Below are 23,041 nucleotides of genomic sequence, written 5' to 3' on the forward strand. Positions count from 1 at the left end.
TAATGGTTGGATGGTTAGGTTGTGTAACTCCGTACATCGAGAGCCTTCACAGTTTGCGCCTTACTGGTCCATTAAATGCCTCACCGGTTGGGAGGCTGGTCAGAATCTACTCAACTGCTGTGGAACGACAGAACATCGACACTAATCTTAAGGTACTGTAGCTGCTGGGCGAACCATCACCATTTTCCCCCGAGAGCGCAAGTGATTCAGTGGTTGGCATCCGTCGACTAGGGACACTCAAACAGTTCTGCCTAAGAAAACTGGCATTAAATGCCTCACCGGTTGAGCTTTGTCGATCGTCTGTGCGATGACCGTTATGGCGACCGCTCCGAGGCAGCGGCGGACACGCAGATGGTAACAGTGCCAGAATTTCCCCTGAGTTTCGGCATCGGGAGACTCGTCATGGACCATGTCAGCACCGCCAGAATGGGTCATCAAACGGGGAAGATATAATTTTCTCCCTTCCAACGCAGGTGCCTTTCTTGCAACAATCGTTGATGTGATGCACCCCTTCCTTGACCGGACCACATTCCTTGAGATGGTCCTTGAACGTTGACATGATGTAGTCGCGTCTAGCATGGTTCGGCCACCGCTGATTTTGCTCGCACCCAACGCAATGGAACCCCCATTCATCCCTCCCGTTTTGCCTGTTCAGCCAAGGCACCCGCATCATTGCCATGTAACGAAGCGGCTCCAAGGCGTGTCCGCTACACTCCCCGGTGCTCCAGGACACGGTCTCCGCTATGTGGGAGAAAATTTCATATCTATCGCTGCTGGTGTCTTCGTCCGTATCGTCAAGGGTGCTGATACTTTCGTTGTCAGTTTCATCACCCACGTCATTGGCATCCTCAATCTGTGCTGGGTCATGGCATAGAGAGAACTGTGCCATTCTCCTTTGTCGTTCTTCCCTCCTTGTCAGGACCTTCTCTTTATAAGCGTTCCGTTTCCTGATCTTAGTCACTTTCTGGGCAATCTTGTTGCGGACCTTCACTACCCTCTCTGCCGCCAATTGCTTCTCGCGTTTTTCGATTTCTTTCTCGAATTGTGCCCAGAGGTTGGAGTCTACGTTCGCCACGTACTCCTTCATGGCTTGAAGCGAGCCATGGCGAGCGACCCCTGCACGGTACGCAGACTGGCGGTCTATCAAAGACAGATAGCCCTGCCTGTTCCTGTAGAAGGATTCATTCTCGTAGTAGCCGGGGTAGCCTTGACAACGAGGCAAAGTGCGCAGGATTCCCGGAGTAAGGCCGTACGTTCTCAAAGCGTCAATCTCTCGTAGTGGCCAATATCGGTCTTGCTCCGTGAAGCACCGACAACAAACCCGCTGAAAAGTCAAAAGATAAATGTATCCGCCATAGTCGCCACAGTCCTCACACTTGCTGGTGCAGAGCTTTTCAAAGAGGACTTGAACGGTGATCATATGGCTTGTTTTGATGGCGCGCAGCCCGCGTAGGGTATCATGCGCTTGCGAGTTCATGACGTGAAATTCCGGATGCGCATTGACGATCTCGAAAGCCCGCCTGTTCACTCTTTTGAACCGGTCAAGAGTAGATATGTCAAGTGACGAGATAATAGAATTCAGGAGCTCAATGGGGAGCCGATTGAGTGCTCCGAGACCTGCACTAGGAGGGTCGGTCTTCGCCCGATAAGTCACACGGATTTCGCGGTCTCCGATAATATACGGGATGTTTCGATCGAGGGTCCTGAAGCCCGAATCTGAAGGTCTCCAACCAAAGTAGGCTGAATCGGCGAGCTGCTGCCACTCCGCCTTCTGCGATGGTGTTAGTCTTATTGTGCTCGCTCCTGGGTCGAAATCGTCAGGTTGCGCGCAAAGCCAGAGATAGAGTGAATTCTTGTACGGCACCGACATCTTACAGTACTGTACCCTGTAAGGACGAGGTGAAAAGGGATGTTCAGCAGTATTTACGTGGATGGACCACAGAAGAGGGGTCTTCGCCATCGATGATTCCTGCGCAATGGTTGGCTCTCTAGGCGACCCTCCAGTTTCGCAAGCGGCAGGCATGAGGAAAATCGGGCAACGCATGCCTAGACGTTGTCAATCATCGAGAGCCAATCGTCGCTTTTACGAGGAGTGGGTGCAGGTGGATCCAGCTCTGGTTCAATGTGCTGGAATACCGAAAGGTCGAAGATGGCTGGAGCGGACCCTAGCACAGCCCCTGACGGAGAGCTACGGTGACGGGGCCAATTGGAGCAAGGTCTCCGAACACTACTTAATGCCAGCCAACGATTTGCCCAACGGATGCTTTCTGCTTCGCTGTCGTGTTTCACAAAATGACTGGCTTCTCGATGATGGACCGGTTATACAAGAGGATTCAGATAGGGAATGATTGGTCCTTAATGCAGACGGCATCGGTCGGAAAATCATTGGCCGGTAGCAACCCAATTGAAAGCCAGAAGAGTTGGGTGATACGTAGAGAGTACTTTGTACTCTACTGCCACTCGACAAAGAGGCGCCGGGGGCAGGTCCAAACCGCAAGCGCAAGTCCTTGAGCGACGCGAGAGCTCTCCAGTGGATGCACCTCAGTCCTTCGCCAGCGCATCTACGTCTCCTGGGGAGCAATCGTTATTTCTGTATCTGTAGATACCCGTCGGTCTACATGATAGGTCTCGCGATGGTTCATGGAAAACTGCCCTGGCAAGGTCTCAAGTCGAAACTTGATACCAAAACGCACGGTTTCATGCTTCTGGGCGCTAAAAATGATTCGCTGGTCTGGAAGGTTTCCCAAAATTGATTTTATTGTCAGGCCGTGTTCTGGGGCCTGCATGAGGTGGCTAGGCGGCCTGAAGATTAAACACACCGTGGAGATCGATCTCGACGGAAGACCAAGACAACAGTTCAAGATATAGCCATCGGCGGGAGACATCATCAAGTACTTCAAGTCACGTGATCTGTGTGCATTCTGGTGCAAGCTGCATCAACCGAAAGCTGTTGCAAAGACAATCTCAAAATACATACACTTCCCCTTGTCAAGACACCCGGGAACGTTCTAGACATTGGTACTGGTACAGGGAACTGGAGAATGAAGAAAGGTTCGGTTCGGGATGCATCTTCATCGACGAGGGCCCCTCCGCTTTGAAACGCCTTGCGGTTTCGATGGATGCCTGCCTTTGAGGCGCTCACTACTCTTCGTGGCTGCATTTATATTCTGTTCCATTTGTCGTTTCACTTGTGACAGCTCATGCGCCTCTCCACCCATAATCCTTGCAGTTTTAGATAGTGCATCATAATCTTGTAGGCCTTTTATTCTTTCTGCGATTCGAGCGCTGCGACGAGTGGGCTTGAGTGGTGACGTACTTGGGCATGGCCGTAGCCGCGATTTTCTGTTGTCATCATGATCTCCTTGCTGAGCTGAAGCAACCGTCGGCACGGGAGATTCGTGAAGTGGTGTTGTGATCGTTGCACGTAAGCTGGAAGACCCCACTCTAGCTTTCAAGGATTTGGAGACCTTCGATGAAGCGTTTGGACTGAGGACAGACCATCTTTGTTTTTTTTTTCTTTGTCGGAGCTGAGGCCGCTCTTTCTGCCTCTGCGGATCTTCTTTTCGTGTGATGGTTTGAGGAACGGCATCCAGGGTATTATTGGTGAACAACCCGCATTCGGCTGCGATAGCTGGATGCTGGTCGTCGATCCACTTCAGGAATACTTTCCATCTCTTCACATCGAGCCCCGCTCCTCTCAACTCACCCTTTGATATAACCATGGACTCCTCGGCTAGGTGCAGGTCATACCCATCACGGAGTCTTCTCATTTCCTCAGTACCGGATACTTGCTTTAAATTGTCCCTCGCAGAAGCGAGTTCCTGGTGCGCCACCCTCATCAACTCTGCCTTTGTCTTTGAGCTGCTTTGTTTTGCTGCTCGTAACGCCTCCTGGGCTAACTCCACTCTAGATTTCGCTTCAGTTACTTCCTGCTTTGAAGCCTGGATATCATCAAATCGGCTATACAGAACCTGAGTATCAGTGATGACATCGGTCAGTCGCGCTTGGGCTTCTTCAAACTTCCTCTGATACATTGATAGGTCCTGCTCCGCCGGCGCAACCCGTTTCTCATAATGTTTGAGCCTCCGATAGTAGAACGCCCGAAACTCATTCCAGTCTTCCAGTCGGTTCTGTTGGTGTCGGTCCTCGAGCACTCGGAGGTCGTATTTCCATCCCGCGTCTGTTTGACTCTCACAGACGGAGTCTTGATACTCTCGAAACCTGTTTCGTGGGACGTAATAACTCCTCTTCTTGTCTTGCATTTCTCGGAATTCCCGCCATTCGATAAGTTGATAGCGAAATTCCTGGTAATACCCGGCGCCTCTAAAATGCCAAAACCAGAGGATATCCTTGTACGACTCATACTTGTCGGGGTTGTCTATCACATCATATCCCAGGGTCATAGGGTGGGACGGCCGCCCCCCTTCGGCGACCAAAGCATGATAGGCCTCCTCTTCTTCTTTCCACCCCCCTTCTCTATCTTTCTCCGTATCGATGGTTGAACTTGAGGACGAGCGGTAACGCGTTAGAGGGAAGGCGGGTGATTCTCTCGTAGGAATGCGGCTTTGTTCGTGGTTTAGAGTCAAATCTTTCAATCAAGAGAGGAAGTCGCTCGTACCCTAATCGTGCCCCAAGTTCATCTGCATCCACCGCCCGCGACCGATCTTTTTCATCACGCTGATGGCGCTCATTGACAATTTTCCTAGAATAAATGATCCCTTGTCAATACCAGCATCTAATACCGCAAACATAAGAAGAAAGGGTTATCACCGGAAATGTGCCGCATGTTCCTCAGTCCAGTTCTCTGGGTCTTTAAGGTCGAAAAGATCCTCATCTCCAATATCGTCGACATTTAGACGTAGGAGTTCGTCTGCATATACTGTAATTGTCATGATGAAGGAGAATAAAAGTCGGTGGGATGGTTCAGTAATGAGAGAAAACCATCGAGGGGTGGGTTGCAGGTTGATGTAGCTGCAGCCACGTGACCGCAGTTTCAAGATGTGTGCTGAGCGTGGAAGTGATAGGGTCTTAGTTATTCTGGAAAGAGCGCGCTAAATAGTAGCGCCGGCGCCAACCTGCGGGATCGTCGATCTGGGGCCGTCAAGGCCCTTCACCTCCAGGTAAGATAACCGCATAAAGAACAAGAGCGCCGCCATGATTTTGGAGCATGGTTCCTTTCATCCTGTAACCTCAGACAAAATGGATGACCCCAATACTATTTTGACATTGACTCCTGATGATAAATGGGGACTGGCGATTGATTCATTCCGCTTACCACACAACGCAGACCGATATGTGAAGCCGTCTCCTATTAGCCGTGGGCCCACGCCTAGCGAATACGCCGAAGACGAAACTCCAGCGAACGAACTGGATTATTTTCACCGTATCCAACTGAGATTTGACCAGGAGACCAAAGTGAAAGGTCGTGTCATATTTGGAAATGATCCCGATCAGTGTGATGTCCTTCTCGAGTCGAGCAGACCGCGCTTTTATATCTCTTTCGACAGCGAACAACGGCCCGCTATCTGGGATTATTCTAACAATGGTCTCACTGTCAGCTATGACGATGAGGCGAAAGATGAACTTCGCCATCACTTCAAATGGATCTTCTTTTCCTGGTACCAAACAATCAGAGTGAAGATACCACTGCGAAACAACCGGGAACTGGGCTTTAACGTCCACCTCCCTCGACATTATAAGACAAATCAGGAAGATTATAAGAAAACTGCAAAGAGATTTACGGACGGTGCTCCTCCATCGCACGAAGTAGATTTCTATAATCTAGCCCTCGGCAGTCCAGGTGACTCGTTCGCGCCGAGCGAATCGCTCAGTCCAAGCAGACGACCAGTTTACTTGAAGCATGAAGAATTAGGCCACGGCGCTTACGGACGAGTCAGAAGGGTCCTGAACGCTACTACCGGATTGGAATGCGCTGGAAAGGAGTTTTTCTATCCGTCAGGCTGGCAGCGTGAAATTGAAATCATGAAAACGCTTCGACACGTATGATAAGATCCTTCCCGATTATTGATTATTGTTTTGACTGACTCTCTCGAAAGGACAATATAGTTGGGTTAATCGACTTCAAGACGCATCCAAAACCACTGATGGTGACGGAATATCTGCCGCTGGGAAATCTAAGCCGGCAAAACTCGATCAGTCCGATTGCAGTGGAAGAATGGGTGACTCTTCTACACCAGTGCTTGAAAGCTCTTGAATATCTCCACGCCCGCAATGTAACGCATCGAGATTTGAAACCTGAGAACATCCTCGTAAAATCCAGGACACCGTTCTTGGTTCGAGTCGGCGACTTTGGTCTCGCAAAAAAAGATATCGACTTGAGAACACGGTGCGGGAATTATCGATATTCGCCCCCTGAAGTTTATTCAAATCGGCCTTATACGTGCGTAGTCGATATCTGGCAGTTAGGTGTGATTGTCTTGGAAGGCCTCTATGGGCTCCCCGAGGTCCCTCGCGATGCACCACCAAAAGACGTGAAAGAGCGTCGCAAAACTCAACGGCAAGCTTTCACCTGGTGCTCTAGCATCGTCGAGGCGGCAGAGGACTGGGAGTCGGATCCCATGATCGACTTTCTTAAAAGCCACATGCTCAAATGGGAGCCTACAGACCGCCAGTCAGCAGCAGAGTGTCTGAGCATGGCGTACGACATTGGCCTGTTCGAAGAGATTCCCTTGCGGACAGGAAGCCTCACGCCACGACGAGAACCGGCCCAAGTGCATGATGACATTGATGCAGAAGATGCGTCGACCATCAAGGAGCCCTTCGGAAAGATTGGTGGCACAGCAGCGAGCCACGAGGGGCACACATCGCAACCCGAGAATGGCCCACCTAGCCCGGGAGAAAGACATAGCGACCGATCTGTGAAACGCAGACGGACCACCAACGATTTCGATCCCAGCCTGAGTTTTCCAAGCTGGTCGTTTAATCTAGGGGACGTTTCCCAGATAACACCAGACGAGAGCTTGAAGGCATTGTTGGACAGCGCAGACAATGGTGCAAAACAGGCAGAATCAATCCAGGGCTCCATTCAAAGCGATTGTTCTGACAACCCTCCTATCGCACCACCTCTGGAGAAGCATGAGCAGTTTGTTGTACAGAACTCGGGCAGGCACCGGGGCATTTTACATGTACCAGATGCTCGACTCAACTTTACCATGGATACGTCCGCGACGGGTCCTTGGATTGACCTTCCGACAGCACGCGGACTATGTGCTATGGCCAATCTTGACGATGACTTTCGGCCGCTTTTGTCTTTTGGAGAAGCTCAAGAAGGTCAAAGAGCGCAGAAAACTCCCATATTATCTGATCCGCTCCAGATGGAACAGCGAGAGAAAATCCCGAGCTACACAAAGCTTATCTTTGAAGACCGTACAATTCTGATTCGAGATCAGGATTTATGGATAAACGCAAGCCAAGTTTTTCGAGCAGCAGGGTTTGATGAACCCCCATTTAGTTGGCAAAATCAGAAGTTCAACTATGACGTGGTGGATTCATTGGGCGTGTTCGTCGAGTCCGACGTCGCCATTAATTTGTGTAACCTTTATTCACTTCAAGCCCTCGGAGCAATCTTGCACGAAAGAACGCGAGTGATGAAAGTGACGCATACTCGACAGAGTCAACACTTTCATTTTCTCGAATGCGACAATGATGTAGTGGCAGTCAGACGGAGAGACTTCAGTGTCAACCTTACCCATATCTTAAAAGCATCGTCAGCGCATCCCTCTCATAGGGACACCTTGCAGAGATTCAAGCGGAGATTACCTTCTATCGAGGTTGTAAGGGGTGATCCTAAGATTCAAGGATCCTATGCACATATTTCTTTGGCGGTGAATCTCTCTTGCCTGCTTGGCTTGACCTTAATCACCAAGGCCCTGCTTGAATTGATTTCTACTCGAGACGCACAAGGTAAAAAAGTTTTCGGTGACGATAGACTATGTCCGGACGAAGGTCCTTCGAATACAGCACAACCTGGGAACGTATCAAGAGATGGACCGAGACAAGATGGACTCTTTGAGTGTGATGGCGATTTTGGCCCGGAGATGAACTTCTCTGAAATCGACAGGCAGTTACAACTTTCCCGGCCGTCGTTCAGATTTATGACGCCTACACCACCCTCACAGACGTCGCCACTCCGTATGAGTAATTTGCAAGCTGTTAAAGGGATGACAACGACATTGGAGTGTGACAACCAGATAGACCTGTCATCTATCCAATTTCCATTCGACCTTTCTTGTCTCAAACCGACAGAATCGAGAGAGCTCTCCGAACATAAATCAGGTGCAAGATCACCGTGCTTAGATCGTGGAGTCAGGGGTTCGAGTGTGCAGACCATGACACGCCGGAAACAAGGTCAGTCAAAACGAGTACTATTCTAAATTCCGGGGCTGTTATGACCAAACTACAGATACATCTATCAAGATCGCAAGTCTCCCCCAACAGGCACGATGAATACCCAAAAGACATTACAGGTCTTTCAGGAGCGACGGACAAACAGAGATACTTGTAATGGTCTGGAGGTTACCGAAGCCCCCGTCCGACGACGCCACAAACCAAGGTAAGTCGTATCTCGTCCTCGACATTAATTTTACTGACACAAATTTCCAGCATTGAAGATGTCTCAATTCTTCGAGAAGCTTACCAAAAATATCGAAATCGAAGTGCGACTGAAGAGGAGCTTCAAGGTATCGCGGAGCGAACACAAATGACAATTCCCCAAGTTCGGGTAAGGCGTCCTCATGTGAAAAATGACAGGAGCTAAAACTGGTGTAGCGGTGGATTGAGAATCGAAGACAAGAAGACCGATGTAAAATGAAGGGTATGTTTTGACTCGATAGTGATAGCAATTCCTGATTTACCGTTTGATTGCTGAAACCCTCTCTCATTCAGTCAGTTATGACACTTCATGTGGGCTAACTGACGCTGGCGTATTCGTGACTGTACTGTAACAATCATCGGCGAGACTACGAGTAAGACATCGTCGTCATTGTGTGATCCACTACCTCGTAGCTCGTGGCCTGCATAAATATCCGTTTGAATGGCCTGGAGTTCTCTTTCTCTCAGTCATGCGTGAATTGGAACATCCCCAAGAGAGATTTGGAGAGAGATTGCTGGGTTTGCCGGATATCGAAGGCAGAATTTTCGTCGTCAGGAATGGGTGATCTAGAATGTATACCAACTGGCTGATCGTCACCCAGTATATTAGGGTTGTCTAGGAGAATGTGTGAACACACATGGAACATACAGAGCATTGAATAAGCCCATTACTCTTGTGCACAATGCACTGACTCTCTTCCAGCCCCCGTTTTCTGCGTTGCTGCTTCCTCGCTGCCGTCCGCTGTAACTCGGCTGGGAGGGCGACGGCGAGGCAGAGTGGGACTCTTTGAAAGATGTTGTTGGTTGCCGCTGGATTGAGCTGAAGATGCCCTGACTCCTCCTATTTCGTGCTCTTTCAGAGAGTGGTTTGTGTACCAGTACGCACGCCGTGATCGGATTTGTCTGCCGTGGCTCGGCGTAAGTGACTAAGATGCCCTGTAGTCTCGTGGGAGACCGCCCAACTGATATCGCCAATCTCATCAACGTTGGAAACTCAACCATAGTATAACACCCTCGAGGTTTTTGTCTGCTCCATAGTATTGGACAACGGCTAAGGACACGAAGTTTCCTCGCACTCGTCTATCAACTGTAGGCTATCCTACACAAAAATATTCCAGAGCCATCACCCAACCATTTCGCCGAAGCTAGGGTAAAAATGAAGCAAGTCTGCTATCTCATGAGAACATCTCCCACCGGATACTCGCTGGCAGAGAACGGGACAGAACGGCAGCTTCAGTAAATACCGGTCCTCTCCGTTGTTTGACATCTCCTAGACCAGGGGAATCATAACTAGGATGGCGATATATGTGATCAGCCTCAATGCCAAGGTGTCGAGAGCGTCTTTCGCGCATAAAAGATAGAGCAAGATGGCGTAGAGGTGAATCGTCAATGCTAGGGGGATAATTCGGAAGCAATTGGCTGGCCCTGCCATATTTTGCCTGTTGCCACTTCTATTCGTTGTTTCGGATCTTCAGGTACTCAGACAGAAGTGCAGGATGGCCGGCTGTAGGGGGGCTTTTCCAGCACAAGGAGAGACTTTGAGTCGTTGAAAGAGCAAACAACGAAAATTGGAAGCAAGGACAGACTATTATAAAAGGTGACGAGAAACCGCCTCTGTCGAGGGGCCTGGACCGCGCTCGTAAATGTGACACGCGGTCGTTGAGGGGACGTTGAGGGGACCAGGCAACGGGAGAAGGCGATCGCTGGATGCTCAATACTCTCGGCGCATCTTCAGAACGATTTTCCAGGACAAATCAAATGAGCCGTCGGCACCCAACGCTGCACTTCGCAGTTCTTGGTGCGGTTGCGATTGGCTTTATCGATCGCACTGAGGTTGATTTCCTCGGGGGATTCTGTAGCATACAAGATGAGGAGGCGAAAGGCTCCTCAGCATGATGTAGAGTCATTGTCTGTGTTCTTGAGCCTCTGTCTCAAACAGACTGAGCCGAGTGCCTTCGCGACAATCTCTTACGGAGTCCTCTCACAGACAAGATGCGATGGATCTGCCATAGACTTGACAAGCGAGTCTACGCACACGGCGTGCGGCGAGGAGTCTCACTTTCTCTTCTCTTAATCCACATGCAGGCCTCGTCTTGAAGAGTCTCGCCATCGCACGAGGCAGACACCTCAAGCCACAAATGCCGCACGCATTGGCGCCGTCAAGGGAGCCTTGGTCACATCATAGGCCACTTAGGCGCATACGCATCCTCGAGCATCCTTGAAGCATGTAACCTTCCATAGCCTGGCCGAATCTGCACAGAGCTAGGGTGTTCGTTCATCCCGTCTGCCCGGCCGATCGGCAACCTCTCGCAATACACCCTCTTCCCTGCTGGTAAAAGTTATTCGTTAGGCTTCCGCAGCCTCTGCAGCGCAAATACAGGTGTACACCCAGTCGTGGCCAACCGAAGGAACAAGCCCGATGGCGAGGATGAGACGTGCTAGCCAAGGTCTGCGTTCTTCTCCTAAATCTGAACAGGGACTGGCTCGTCCTTGCATAGCCCTGTAATAGTTCGATCTATTTGGCCACTGCTGCAGCCGCTGCAGCCGCGAAGGGTCTACTAGATTCCTGCCTCATCCTGACACCGGTCATCCTGGCGTCGATGCGGTGCAGTCATGTCGTTGCTGAAAAACATTCGAGTGGTCAAAGAACTTTGGTTGCACTTGGAAGAATGTATGTGCGGGAGGGAGAGAAGGAGGGAAAGGGGGAAGGGTTGGATTTCCTGTCGTCGAAAAGTCGCTCATGGGCCCCATAGACATAGACCAATCAAAGGCCATCGCCGACCCTCGCCACCCTTCGCCCGTCTCTTAGTCCAATTTCGGCTCACCTTGGGCGCAGCCTGTGCGCACCTGTGACTCACCCCCTAACTCACTCTGACCTGGGCGCTAGGGTGAGGTGAAACTGAGCTAAGGGTGAGCTAGGCTAAGCTAGGCTGAGCTCGGGGTGAGTTAGAGCGGCGCAGCTCCCCCGCTAGATCGGGAAGGGGAATTGAAGTTCGAAGAATCTGGGACGTAGTATAGAAGTATTAGAGATTACTTAGGAGGTAAAAGCGAAATAGTTAGTAAAATGGTAATAAGGTCTATCACACTAATAACTTATTACTAAAATTAAGTCTAAGGAGAAAGATAAAGTATTTAATTACTTATTAATATCTTTAGATAATGAAATAATTATATTAGTGCCACGTTAAAGATATTAAAAGGTAGTTAAATAGGTTTTTATAGTTTATTACCCTATATAATTTATTAAACTATATAGTACTCTATTTAATTATTTTTCCTAAGTCTGTGTCCTGGCGCAAAGGGTGCCGTTTCGCGACGACGTCCGTAGCCGCTTTTGCGATCCCTTTCCACTAGCCGGCTCCACCTGTCCCTCGCCGCTTTTGACGATTTGACGTACAACCTTCTCTCTCTGCCTTCCACCCAACACCCACACACCATCCTGCCCTTACATCTCTCACCCGACCCTCTCTGTGTGTCTCACGTCACAATCTCAAAAGCATGCGTTGGCGACCTCCAACCCATGTCGAAGATCCTAGGAGTGAGACTTGTGGACGTCTCCCGAATTTCAAATTGTTTGCAGTTCTCCTGCCGTCCCTCCGTCGAAATGCCCCGGCTCATCAAACGGAGTCGGAAGTCAAACTGGCTTCAGGCGATGCCCTGATGCCCCTGCCTATTGCCAACCGCTGTGCTAGCTGCACGAGCCCTGGATGATATATATATGCCATCCCTCTTCACCTTGTCCGATCCGTCCCTGCGTATCCTCGAGCCACATGCCTCGCCGAAAGAAGTTGATCACTGTCAACCTGAGTTCTGGGGGTTTATACTCCAGCCATACCACCGATGACGTCTGTACACTTGACGTCCTCGCCCGGAAATATGAGGAGGCCTTGTTGGAAACCCGTCCCACGACGTTGTATGCACCGAATACTATCTACCACGTCGACCGCCTTCAGCGCCTCTTCGAGGAGTACGTGCCATGACCTGATAGTTGGGGACATCTGTTGACTCTGCAAAGATACTGTGACAAGTTCCAGCTTGATCCACAAGAGACCCTGCGCGAGTGCGCCACGGCTCGGATGGAGAACTTCCTACATTGGTTGCTCCGGACCTACACCATCAAGAAAACCAGTACGCTGACGACCTACTGGCGGCAATTGAGTCAGCTGTACATTATGTGGACACAGCGTCGGATGGACCCGGCTGTCATGAGGCAAATCTTCGTGGTACGTAAAACAAGCAACGTTGTATGCCGCCAGATCGCTGAAGCTACAGTTCATTGAAGGGCCATTGACGGAAGAATATGGCCTGGACAATGAGGAGATCGAGAAGCCTCTCATGGAGGCGGACGATTTCGTCGAGCTCATCCGTTACCACTGGGCCTCGGATATCAACTGGTTTCCCAATGAACGGCAACGACTCCAGTTGGCGGCGATTCTGTTGCTGGCAGCGTTCACCGGGTCTCGACCTCAAGCCCTGTTGGACTTGACCTACGGCGACCTGGACCTCTACATCGAGAAGGACGCCGAGACTCGTGTCGACATGCTGCGCTTGGGGGTGAAATTGACCAAGACTAAGTCCCGCCAGAAGCGGAAACGACCGTGAGTACCCCTCGGTTGGGGAGTTCATGTGGCTAATCCTGCTACAAAGGAAAACGTACACCTTCAATTTGGACGACAACCCAATCTTCTGTGTCACCACCCACATTGTCAGCTTGGCCTTCGATGACTCGGCTTTCGGGCCGCCCGATCTGAAGTCACCCGATATTCTGTTCCGTCTCCGGGCGCGGCGGGAAAAGGGATGTCAGCCGATCCCATGGAGTAAGGAGATGCTTGACGTGCCGATTTTTCGCCGTGCGATCGCCACCAAGGAAGGCGTCGAGACATCACCAGACAGAGCTCTGACCTACAACGTCTATCAAGCGTGGGTCAAGCGTCTAGGTGAGGCGTTGGGTTACCTACAGACATTGACGACGTACTGCCTCCGCCGAGCTCTGGGCAACGCTATCAATGGTAGGTGATCCTCTCCAACAGTTCTTCTGAGCAGAGTTCAAACTGCTAACGCAAATACTTGGCTCAGATGATCCCAAATCCAACGCCGCTGTCCGTAACCTTGCCCTAGATCATGTTGGATCTTCCACGATCTTCGAACGGAATTATTTGTCTCGGATGATCCGCTACAGTACGCAAGACGCGTTCTGGAACCGGGACGGCGATCCACAGGCGGCCAAATCGGCAAGCCGCATCGGCCGTCTCCGCGATCCGAACCGGCCAAGAAAGCTAAACAACGAACAGAGTCAGCAGGTTCGACGATTGCCTTCTGTCCGCCGGCTTCTGGAGTCGCGAGATCGGGTTCGCGGTCTCATCGTTCGGGAGTTTGGCCGTCTTCGAATGGCGATCGGAGAACCAATCCATGCCGAGTACAAGAAGTTGGAACGTATGGTTAACAGCACGATTCGAGCCGAGGAACGAGCTCTGTTGAAGGGTATTCAGCGACAGTACGACGAAACAGCTCCTATTGAGGCGATTCAGCGACAGATCAAAGGAACCTTAGCTGAAGGGCACGAGCTTGCTTCAGGCTCCACCCCGACGCAGATCCAGATCCTTGAACGCCGACAGATCGCGGAAGCGGCCATGAGCGACCCCGCTGTATTCACCGGGCCCAAGGCTCTTTCCCGACACATAAAGTGCTCCACCACCATGATCGCGTTATGTGGACGACGTGAAGGACGGCGTGAAACACGACGTGAAAGACTATCTAGGAAATGTTCAAGTTCCACAGGAGAGACAGATACAGTGACTACTGTAGTCTCTACGCCGACTCTGCCGCTCTCGTCGACGGCCGAAGGCTTCGTGCCGTTGACCTGTCAGGGATTTCAATGCCTCTTCTGTCTATGCAGTAATCTCCCCCAGGAAGATCGGGAGAAGCGGTATGCCGGTAAACACTCCCTCCAGAGACATACGGAACGCTGTCGCCTACGACACTTTCAAGAGAAGGACCGAATTCCTTGCCCCGACAAGGTGGCTTGCCGTGGAATGGTTTTCGAAGGAAAGTCGCATTTCAAGAACCATGCCGCCTCGGTACACCTTTTCGTCTTATGAGCTCTTTCAACCAATGATCGAGATATTGTTGCATGCCAACCGGTTGTATACTTATGAACATCGACACGGACTCAAAAAGTCCTTGATCGTCGATGGCATATGGAGACTAAGCTCGGTGATCAACAGCTGGGCTTGATCTCGACGTTGTCTCTCCTCAGTTGACTGTAATGCTCGCTGCCGATAAGACGTGGCGCAGTATTGTTGCCTTCGTGCACGTCCTAGCTCCTGCAGCGGTGTACTTCCGTTTAACAATCCTCGACACTACGGTACGCTGCAGATATCACCTTAGGTGCTAAAAGGCGAAATCAGATGTTCGAGCTTATCTTCGTGGTAGGTGAAACGGACAGGCGAAGAAAGGTCACGCCAACGTTGGAGAGTCGTCGGGGGATCGAACCACCCATTGCAACATGGTCTGAATCGGTCGGCTGGTTTCGGCAATGGAGATATGGGAAGATCTGCTCGGAACTGCTGGGTCATGGTTTTCCATTGATGTTGCTTCTGGGTCCTGGGCTTGAACGATTCCTGAAAATGTCTACGACAATCTGTACAATACGACCGTCAGCAATCTCATCCGAGCCATCCCGGCTACATCCCGATATATCGGATTCCGATTGCACTTATCGACACAGTCGGCCGTGAACCCAGTGAGATGGCCAGCTCATTGTCGTCGGCATATGCGCTCCTAGCGTTGTACGGCCTTTGCCAATTCTTTTCCAACGGTGAGGGCAAACCCTACGATGATCATTGCAGAGGCAATTAACATAGCGAAATATCATCGCTGAGAGCTAATTTCTTTAATCCTTGGTGAAGAGTATCCTATACACCTTCGACTGACAGCGCGTGGTATCTCGGCCGCTGCGGGAAAAGACGGTACTGTTCTCACTCAGGGCTCAATTGGACCCCTAAGAAATGAAACTGGCACAAATAAGTGTCCGAATCATGTCATGGAAGTTTTCACTTTCTTCATGCATTGTGGAGTGCTCACCACCCTGCTGTTCCAGAGACAAGGCATCAAACGTTGGAGAAGCAGGCAGACTACCACGGTAGCACGGAGGGTGTTGAGGCGTCACCAATCGAGGACATGGTCATTATAAAGGAGAAATGAGAAGGGGTGAAAGGACAATTATGACATCGCGTGGTTCAATCCAAATTGAAGCGCGGAGACATGCTATGGTGATCAGAACCAAGTCGAAGTTGTGTTGAAACAACCAGGCTATCAGCTCAGTGGTAACCCGCAGGAGGGCACGGAATTGCATATGCAATAGCCGAGGACGCCGATGCCAATGTCGTTAAATGGTGAATCATCGTCGTCGAGTGACACAGCAAGGTTGCATTCCCAAAATTGTTAGAGTACCAAGAAAGTCCAACCTTTTGTGAACCACAGCGATCCAAGGATCACTGCCCTGCACTCTTCCAGCGCCCTCCAATGCCTTATGAAACCGCCAGTCTGTATCAATCATTTCGGCCACATTCGAACCATCGGTGAATCGAGGTGCCAACCACTCGCTTTCCTATTCTCTCCCCCCAAAACGGCGGTGACCGCTGAACACCAACATCCGCCCGACCGTGCCGAAGCGCAGAATCAGCGAATACCTCCAATATCCCCAGAGTCCGAACAGCCATTAACAATGGTGATCTGAATGATACGGCGTCTGAAACCTGAGCGTCATCCTGACTTTTCCTACTGATCACTTTCTATTTCGGCATCTATAGATGAGCCTACGGTCCGTTCCAGATACCGACCGTTCCTACTCCCGGATACTGTCCAGCAGCAGGATTGGGTCAGTAGACTGGAGCTTGCTACAGTGACTGAACTGGTGTACAAAGACCTGAGAATAACAGGAGACAGGATTAATGTTTTGATATTATACGGGAGTCTCTGTCAAAGGTAACATAACCTGTGAGGTCTACGTGCCGGAGAGATACTTACTCCGCGTAGTTCTACTAGAAACTTTTCGCCTTTGAAGTCGCCAACATACTTTGTAGGCTCGGCTGTGACGGGCGTATCTATAACCCGCAGGGTTTGCCTGTCAAAGATGATGACCAACACAGCCATCCAAGGTGCAAGAACTTCGAAACCTCAGTCGCTGGAACGATAGACACTTCTGGATGTCACCGGAGCAGCATGGTAATCTCACTGCCGTCTTCAAGAACCAGATTGACTGGATCCCTTTAAGTACTGGATCGGTGCGACCAACACAGGGACGCACCTTAGAACTGGCAATGGTCTCTGGGGGGGGGGGGGGGGATGGTCAGCAGTGTGATCTTGAGAAAAGGGTGTGTCTCAAAGCTTGGCCTCAGCCTTGGGCATTAACCAAAGGAAGGATTACATTAGGTCAACAAGCTGGAGAGCTCCGTATACCCTCAAACTTGTATTATATGGTCGATGTACCACTTACCACAGCTTTTGAATGTTCGGGCCACAAGGTGCCGGCACACGAGCGGATGGCCACACAATGAGTGCTCTCATGGTGTCCTCAAAGAGGTCCTTAACCCCAAGCAAATGAACCTCAGTTTTCGAGCAGTAGGCAGTAGTGCTTTTCAACCGTATTTGATAGTCTCGGAGCGTGTTCGCAAATATACATCTACTTTGTTTTCAAAACCGAGGTTAAGTGCAGTCCAAGATGGTACACGTGATGGACGATTGTATTGTCAATATTCAAGGAGCAAGGCGATGTACAAAGCCTTATGCCTGCATCGCTTGCACGATTGATCTTACAAGTTGCGGTATTGTGCGACTAGGGGAATTGAGTATGCGAAAGGTTATGTGGAGCAAACAGAGACATGAATGATGAAAGCGTATTTGGCAAGTCGGGAATGAAAACGAAGGCCGAAGTTGGTCAACAGTCGTACCGATCAGGTTGCTTTCCCCGTCCATTATAATCTCATCTCTCGCCATAGTAGATGTAACGAGGTCGGTCTGGCGACATAAACGATATCCGGAAGTAAACTCGGAGCACCCAGATTCAAAGATATTCCTCACATCGCTGCAGGCAGGATCCTCAGCAACCAAGATGACTGAAGTTCATTCGTCGAACGAACACCGAAATCGTTGAGACTTCGAAAACCAGCGGCTCTTCAGGACCTCTTCCGGCGCTTGATGTCGATATCCAGCCGGGTTAGCTCTCGAACGCCAGCCTGAAATAATGCAGCTTTGGCAGACCAGACCTCAGAATTAGATCACTGTCCCATAGCACACGCCTGCGGCAAAGAATGCGTCTGTGGCGAAGACCGGCGGTCCTCTTCGAGTACAGATACGCCTCTTTCAAGACTTCTTTCCTTGGAAATTAGTAGGACTAGTTGATTTGAATGCGAATTCGCACAGACTAGCGTTTCGATTAAACATAAGAAGAATCAAGACTATGGTGGCAGAACACGGAGTCAGCTTGCTGGCCGACAAGTCATTTCTCGGAGGACCTACCGACGGTTTACGTCCAGCTCACCAATTCATATGCATACAACAAGTACATCGAAGAAGCGACGAAGCTCGCATGCCTGTGCTCGATGTCAGATCCGTCACTTGAAATGTTCCGGAGAAGAACGATGTCTCCGGTGCGATAAAGACAACGCAAAATGTGTATATCAAGAGTGGAAAATATGTCGGGATCAGAGGTGCGCTGTTAGACCGCTAGAAAACTAGGCTGGAACAGTCTGATGAACTCGACAGAGAACTCAAAGAGTGCGGCGCAATGATTTACGAGTTGGAAAGGGAACAGGAGATCCTCCTCGAGGCTCTCCGGGTGATAACGCGTTCACCTCACTTCCAACCTGACAAGCATCCAGACACAATGAGAATATTAAAGGTATCCGCATTTCCGTCGAATTCCAACTACGTGCTATGCTAAATGTTCCATTGGCGTAGAATTTTGCACACAATTCAAAGGCGAGCACTCTCTCAAACCCTACTGTTGGCGACGAGAGTCTTGACGTGGTGACCGAATCACGATTTGAAGATATTCCAGGCAAGAGGACTCAACCTCGAACAGTGGACGGACCTCAGTTGAATTTCAGGAGCATTGAATCCAGAGGCTCGCAAGTGTCCACGGAAAATCTGTCAGCGGAGTTACGGAAGGCATCTATTCCCCACATCTTGAACAACTGGAAGTTTTGACTCAAAGAACTCAACCGCCCAAAGACTCAAGGCGACTTATTATTGATCAACATACTGGCATCCACGATGATGAGATGCCAGAGCTTTGGCCGCTCAGGTTCGTCGGCTAGCCAACTCTCAGGCACTTGAAGACCTTGCTCCGCAGATCTTGGATACCACGCAACTTGGACAACCTTCTATAGAGCCGAGCTCGTCTATGGTACTGAACGCTGTACGTCGAAAAATCATTTGTCGTTCTGCCAGCTGGATGATGAATCTGAAGAAGATGAAGCTCTAGTAAGAAATCGGCTCCATTTTTCCACCAATGCCTCATAAGATTCCGCCATCAGGCCGTCACCAAATGCTCTCGCAGCTTCACCTGTAGCCGCCATACCAACAGCAGGTGAAACAACACTGCCTTCAAAGTGGACATCGGCGTCTTTGAACATGTTTTCCACATGGTTCGACGACATAAGCTGCAGTTGACGTATTCTGAGATGTAAATCACGCAACATACTCTCTGCGGAAACCGAACGGCGAGACAGACCGTGCAAAGCTACAGCCAGTTTCACAAAGGACGATTTGCACTGATCGCCATTGACGTCGTTGACGACGACAGACAAGGCCGCGTTGACTGGCTGAAGAAAGCTAATAGGGATATGGTCGACGCCCCAGTTCACGGACTGAAGGTGGACAAGGTCGGCTATGGCCAGGGCTGAGGTCATGTTTTGCGCTCGTACAACAGGAACGAGAAGACCGAGAGTGGAATCGTCTTCATCCTCAGCTAGTAGTGTCAATGTCATTTCTGATAATACCAACACAGCCCAGTGATACTGGGCATATAAACTCAAAGTATGGGGTGTTTTGAATCCCGTAACTTGGACACAATCCGAGATATTGTCGTACCAAACTGTTAAGTCACGATGAAGCTCTTCCAGATTGTCACACGTGACGGTTTTGATATTCACATTGTCGTCGATGAAAACACGCTGACTGATGTGGTAGCAGATATCGTACAAACCGCTCAGGTGTTGAAGGTAACAAATGGGATGGGGAACTGCAGGAAGGTTATCACGGGGGTAGGGTGACCACACGTCAGTCAAGTTCCCTCGATGGAGAGGAGCCTTCCAGTTGGTAGGAGGTTCCATCACAGGTCGGTTTCGGACCGCAAAAGTTGCAGCAGTGGTAGAGGCGAACACAGCCCAGCCAGTGTATGCTGCAAGTTGCTGCGCACTAGAGACTGGCTCTTTTCCAGGTTGTGTCATGGCCTCTCGATATTGACTAGGCTTTTTGAACTGCTTTAGATGGTCGATCATATCTCGCATGATAACATTGGCGAGCTTATTAATACCGCGGTTTTCTAAACTTTACCTTGATAAGTGAGGACCTCAATATAGAGAAGGATACCTCGGCTTACAACATCCATTGGATCGCCATGAACTGTATCGACGGTATGAGTCTCTTCTGCGTTGTTGTCTCTGCATATCTCTTGGCTTCCTCGTAAAAGAGATCTTGTAGGGGTTTCTCGTTCGACGGAGGTACATGACCGTTGTCCAGAATGTCATAATCAAACTATGATACTCGCGGTCAGTAATTACACCGTCATCTGGTGTTGCGACTCACGCAAGAATCTGCCAGGATCATATTCACCAAAGCTGCCGTACATATTCCATCATTCTCGCGTCCAGATTGCATGGCCGAGACTATAGTATCGCGATCAATAAACGGATAGCACCAATGGCGCCATGTAAACCATAGTGATAGGAGATGCGACACGAGCCCGTCATCATCTGTGACGGTCGTCCAAGGTTTGGCTGGCACCTTGAACAAGGGCATAGCGGTTCCCAATGTGGCTCTGAACAAACGACTTGCAGGTGACTGTAGCGGTTGCTGGCATGTTGAAGCCTTGTAGGGCGGTCCTTCCTCTGCTGCGCGAGAAAAGTTCGTGGAAATATAGCTGGAGACTTGCTCATTCGACGTAGTCGTTCGGATTATACCAACAAGGTTTTCCACCTGATCTTTTTCACCATTTCGGATCGCCTCCATCAAATCGGAGAGCATTTTTCGATCCAATTCCAACTCTTCGACCTTTTCCTTCCATACCATCCTCCTGCGGCCATCCTTTTCCGTTTCGCGGATACAATCTGTTTGTCTCGCCAAACAGGCTGCACAAGGGGTATAATCATCACACTATTTGCAGCCATTTATGAGCTGGGATCTCGTAACTTGATGTTGGTTGGGATTCAGTCTGCCGAATGAGAGAACTTATTCAGGAATAGTTACACAGCCTGGCAGGAACGCAGACACCGAGAAGTCGAGCGAGCGGTGGTAGGTGCATATCCGAGGCTCTCCTGTCCGAGTTGAGGGTACCATTTGCAGAGAAAACCACGGAGAACGGTACTTGAGATAGACGCACCTTGGTACGACGTTTTTGACAAGCGGTGCATGCTGTTGTGGTATTCCGTCGCTGTTTGGTCGGTAATCGAAAGTTGTTCGGGTCGGAAATCTGAGCGGGGCAAATCGGTGGCGCAGGGGCCAGAGGCCTCAGACGGTTTTGCGACATGTTTGCAGGCGACCTGGAGTTCTTCTTGATCGTCTATGCGGTCAGTCGCGAAACTGCTCCGTAGGGGTAGGTGCCATGGACGGCTATTCGGACTTCGAGGGCCAAGCTGAAGAACTTACAGTACACCAACGAACTAAATCGAAAATGGACTCCACGTGACGAATGATTGTTCAGTGACGACTTCTTCTGGTCTCGATGTGGCTGGTAGAAAAATCGATCAATTGGGCGACTCCGGGGACAGGTCATAGCGCATGTACTGTATAGTGTCTTTTGCTGCCATGGCGAGCTGATTACAAACGGATAGGAGTATTCATAGTCACCCAAGAGAAGAGGGCATTCGTAAGGGCAAACGCCGTTGTCGTTGATCCGTTTGTACCTCGTAAAGCGGCGCTGCTAAAGTTGTGAAGCGCTACCTCGGCAGTCTTATGCTGCTTTACCAATTATTATGTTGCACATACCACGTTGTTTTTTATTCCATGCCCCTAGCTCAACACTTGATGGCGAGCAACCAGCAAAAAGGGAATTGCATTGTACACTCTTCCCAATGCGCCACCCCTCGGATGACTGGAAATCAATAGACCGCCGCATCTCTGAAAACATCTACATCAGACCCCGTGGCAGCGACACCACTCCTCCCCTCTCCCGCCTCCGATGCCCGCCGTAACCCTGACCAAACAGTTGCGCACTGCCGGCGCTGTTGTTAATGGCAATAAATGGAAGACGTCCTCTCATCTCGGACAAGCATGATTAATGCCCATACCTGAAACGCTACAGATTTCTAGAGCAACGATGCCTTATTTTTCGACGTCGCAGCCTCAGCGCGGTGAATATACCCTGCTCAGTAGCTTGTCTGGAGCTAAGTGAAATAGCTTGTACTATGTACTCACCACTTTCTCCGAGCACTGGAGCATTCCACGAGGCAATCTCCTTCCCTCCTGACGCGAAATTACAACTTGCAAGCAGAGACCACGGCCGATACACCTAGTATCAAGCGCCGAAAGACAATGATTTGATACAAACATGGGTTATGTACACTGATTTGACGAGGCAGCCAACTTCCAGGACCTGTCTAACAGTATCTGTCCGTGAAGCGATATCTGCAGCGTTCTCGCGCGAAGCCCTTTGCTAACAACGCAAAATACGGCTCTGTTATACGCCTATTTTCAACCGAAGACATCACTCTGCCAGGTGACAGGCACGGCCTTATCAACAAAAACATAGAGCATGGCGGGTCGGAGACCGAGACTTTGATATTGACACCATTACTTGGTGTGAGCAAAGCGATATCATCTGGACATTCTAGTGTTGTTATGGCCCTCGGCTCCTCAAGAGGTATCAGTATGGGTTGCTGGGAGGGGTGACCGATACAGACGGACTACGCTGGCAGTGGAACGGTACTGGCTGAAAGGGAAAAAGCTGGTCGGACATCTAACGTGGCTGAAACCTTTACCGATTCAACAGCACAGGAGTGGATGGCAAGTTTATCGATGCAGTATATATGTTACTGGAGTTGGGCTTGTAAACGAAGAGTATTGGTCTTCCATCTGCTTTCCGTTATCAAAGCCCTAGACTGTGCCACGCAGTCTTACTTAAGTGAGGACGCGCTGTTGGCCGAATACACATGTCGGATCATGCGATCATCGGCACGGAAGTGCGGCTAGACTAATGCCCACGTCAGGA

At 50.2% G+C, this 23,041-nt stretch overlaps 7 protein-coding genes across 11 annotated transcripts; 3 read left to right on the forward strand and 4 right to left on the reverse strand.

The window, feature by feature from the left end:
• Positions 1-8: 8 nt before the first annotated feature.
• On the reverse strand, positions 9-1,870 carry PV06_11203 (uncharacterized protein; the record flags this gene model as incomplete). Its single annotated transcript, XM_016412832.1, has 1 exon — positions 9-1,870. One exon carries the CDS (start codon positions 1,868-1,870, stop codon positions 413-415), a length of 1,458 nt encoding a protein of 485 aa, XP_016256765.1. The 3' UTR covers positions 9-412.
• Positions 1,871-3,071: 1,201 nt separating this feature from the next.
• On the reverse strand, positions 3,072-4,403 carry PV06_11204 (uncharacterized protein; the record flags this gene model as incomplete). The annotated part of the gene is made up of 1 exon (XM_016412833.1): positions 3,072-4,403. The coding sequence occupies one exon, from the start codon at positions 4,401-4,403 to the stop codon at positions 3,072-3,074; it is 1,332 nt and encodes a 443-aa protein (XP_016256766.1).
• Positions 4,404-4,476: 73 nt separating this feature from the next.
• PV06_11205 (uncharacterized protein) lies at positions 4,477-4,892 on the reverse strand (the record flags this gene model as incomplete). Its single annotated transcript, XM_016412834.1, has 2 exons — positions 4,477-4,702; positions 4,771-4,892. 2 exons carry the CDS (start codon positions 4,890-4,892, stop codon positions 4,477-4,479), a joined length of 348 nt encoding a protein of 115 aa, XP_016256767.1.
• A 290-nt stretch (positions 4,893-5,182) lies between these two features.
• On the forward strand, positions 5,183-8,931 carry PV06_11206 (uncharacterized protein; the record flags this gene model as incomplete). The annotated part of the gene is made up of 6 exons (XM_016412835.1): positions 5,183-6,000; positions 6,057-8,367; positions 8,437-8,572; positions 8,623-8,740; positions 8,788-8,833; positions 8,909-8,931. Exons 1-6 carry the CDS (start codon positions 5,200-5,202, stop codon positions 8,929-8,931), a joined length of 3,435 nt encoding a protein of 1,144 aa, XP_016256768.1. The 5' UTR covers positions 5,183-5,199.
• Positions 8,932-12,010: 3,079 nt separating this feature from the next.
• Positions 12,011-16,942, forward strand: PV06_11207. Of its 3 annotated transcripts, XM_016412838.1 has the most exons (6): positions 12,011-12,577; positions 12,626-12,833; positions 12,893-13,208; positions 13,258-13,619; positions 13,687-16,596; positions 16,648-16,942. In XM_016412838.1, the coding sequence occupies exons 3-5, from the start codon at positions 12,946-12,948 to the stop codon at positions 14,706-14,708; spliced, it is 1,647 nt and encodes a 548-aa protein (XP_016256771.1). In that variant the 5' UTR covers positions 12,011-12,577; positions 12,626-12,833; positions 12,893-12,945; the 3' UTR covers positions 14,709-16,596; positions 16,648-16,942. The 3 variants fall into 3 exon arrangements, with proteins under 3 accessions (XP_016256771.1, XP_016256770.1, XP_016256769.1); XM_016412837.1 differs by having other exon boundaries at positions 13,687-16,942; XM_016412836.1 differs by having other exon boundaries at positions 12,626-13,208; positions 13,687-16,942.
• Positions 16,943-16,947: 5 nt separating this feature from the next.
• PV06_11208 (uncharacterized protein) lies at positions 16,948-17,911 on the forward strand. Its single transcript, XM_016412839.1, has one exon. The coding sequence runs from the start codon at positions 17,095-17,097 to the stop codon at positions 17,419-17,421; it is 327 nt and encodes a 108-aa protein (XP_016256772.1). The 5' UTR covers positions 16,948-17,094; the 3' UTR covers positions 17,422-17,911.
• An 837-nt stretch (positions 17,912-18,748) lies between these two features.
• PV06_11209 lies at positions 18,749-21,503 on the reverse strand. Of its 3 annotated transcripts, XM_016412841.1 has the most exons (4): positions 21,215-21,503; positions 20,422-21,149; positions 20,216-20,370; positions 18,749-20,163 (listed from the first exon to the last, which is right to left on the reverse strand). In XM_016412841.1, the coding sequence occupies exons 2-4, from the start codon at positions 20,902-20,904 to the stop codon at positions 19,044-19,046; spliced, it is 1,758 nt and encodes a 585-aa protein (XP_016256774.1). In that variant the 5' UTR covers positions 20,905-21,149; positions 21,215-21,503; the 3' UTR covers positions 18,749-19,043. The 3 variants fall into 3 exon arrangements, with proteins under 3 accessions (XP_016256774.1, XP_016256775.1, XP_016256773.1); XM_016412842.1 differs by having other exon boundaries at positions 20,449-21,503; XM_016412840.1 differs by having other exon boundaries at positions 20,422-21,503.
• Between the last annotated feature and the right edge of the window lie 1,538 nt (positions 21,504-23,041).

This window comes from Exophiala oligosperma (genome assembly GCF_000835515.1).
Source record: "Exophiala oligosperma strain CBS 72588 unplaced genomic scaffold supercont1.22, whole genome shotgun sequence".
NCBI classification, from domain to species: Eukaryota; Fungi; Ascomycota; class Eurotiomycetes; order Chaetothyriales; family Herpotrichiellaceae; genus Exophiala; species Exophiala oligosperma.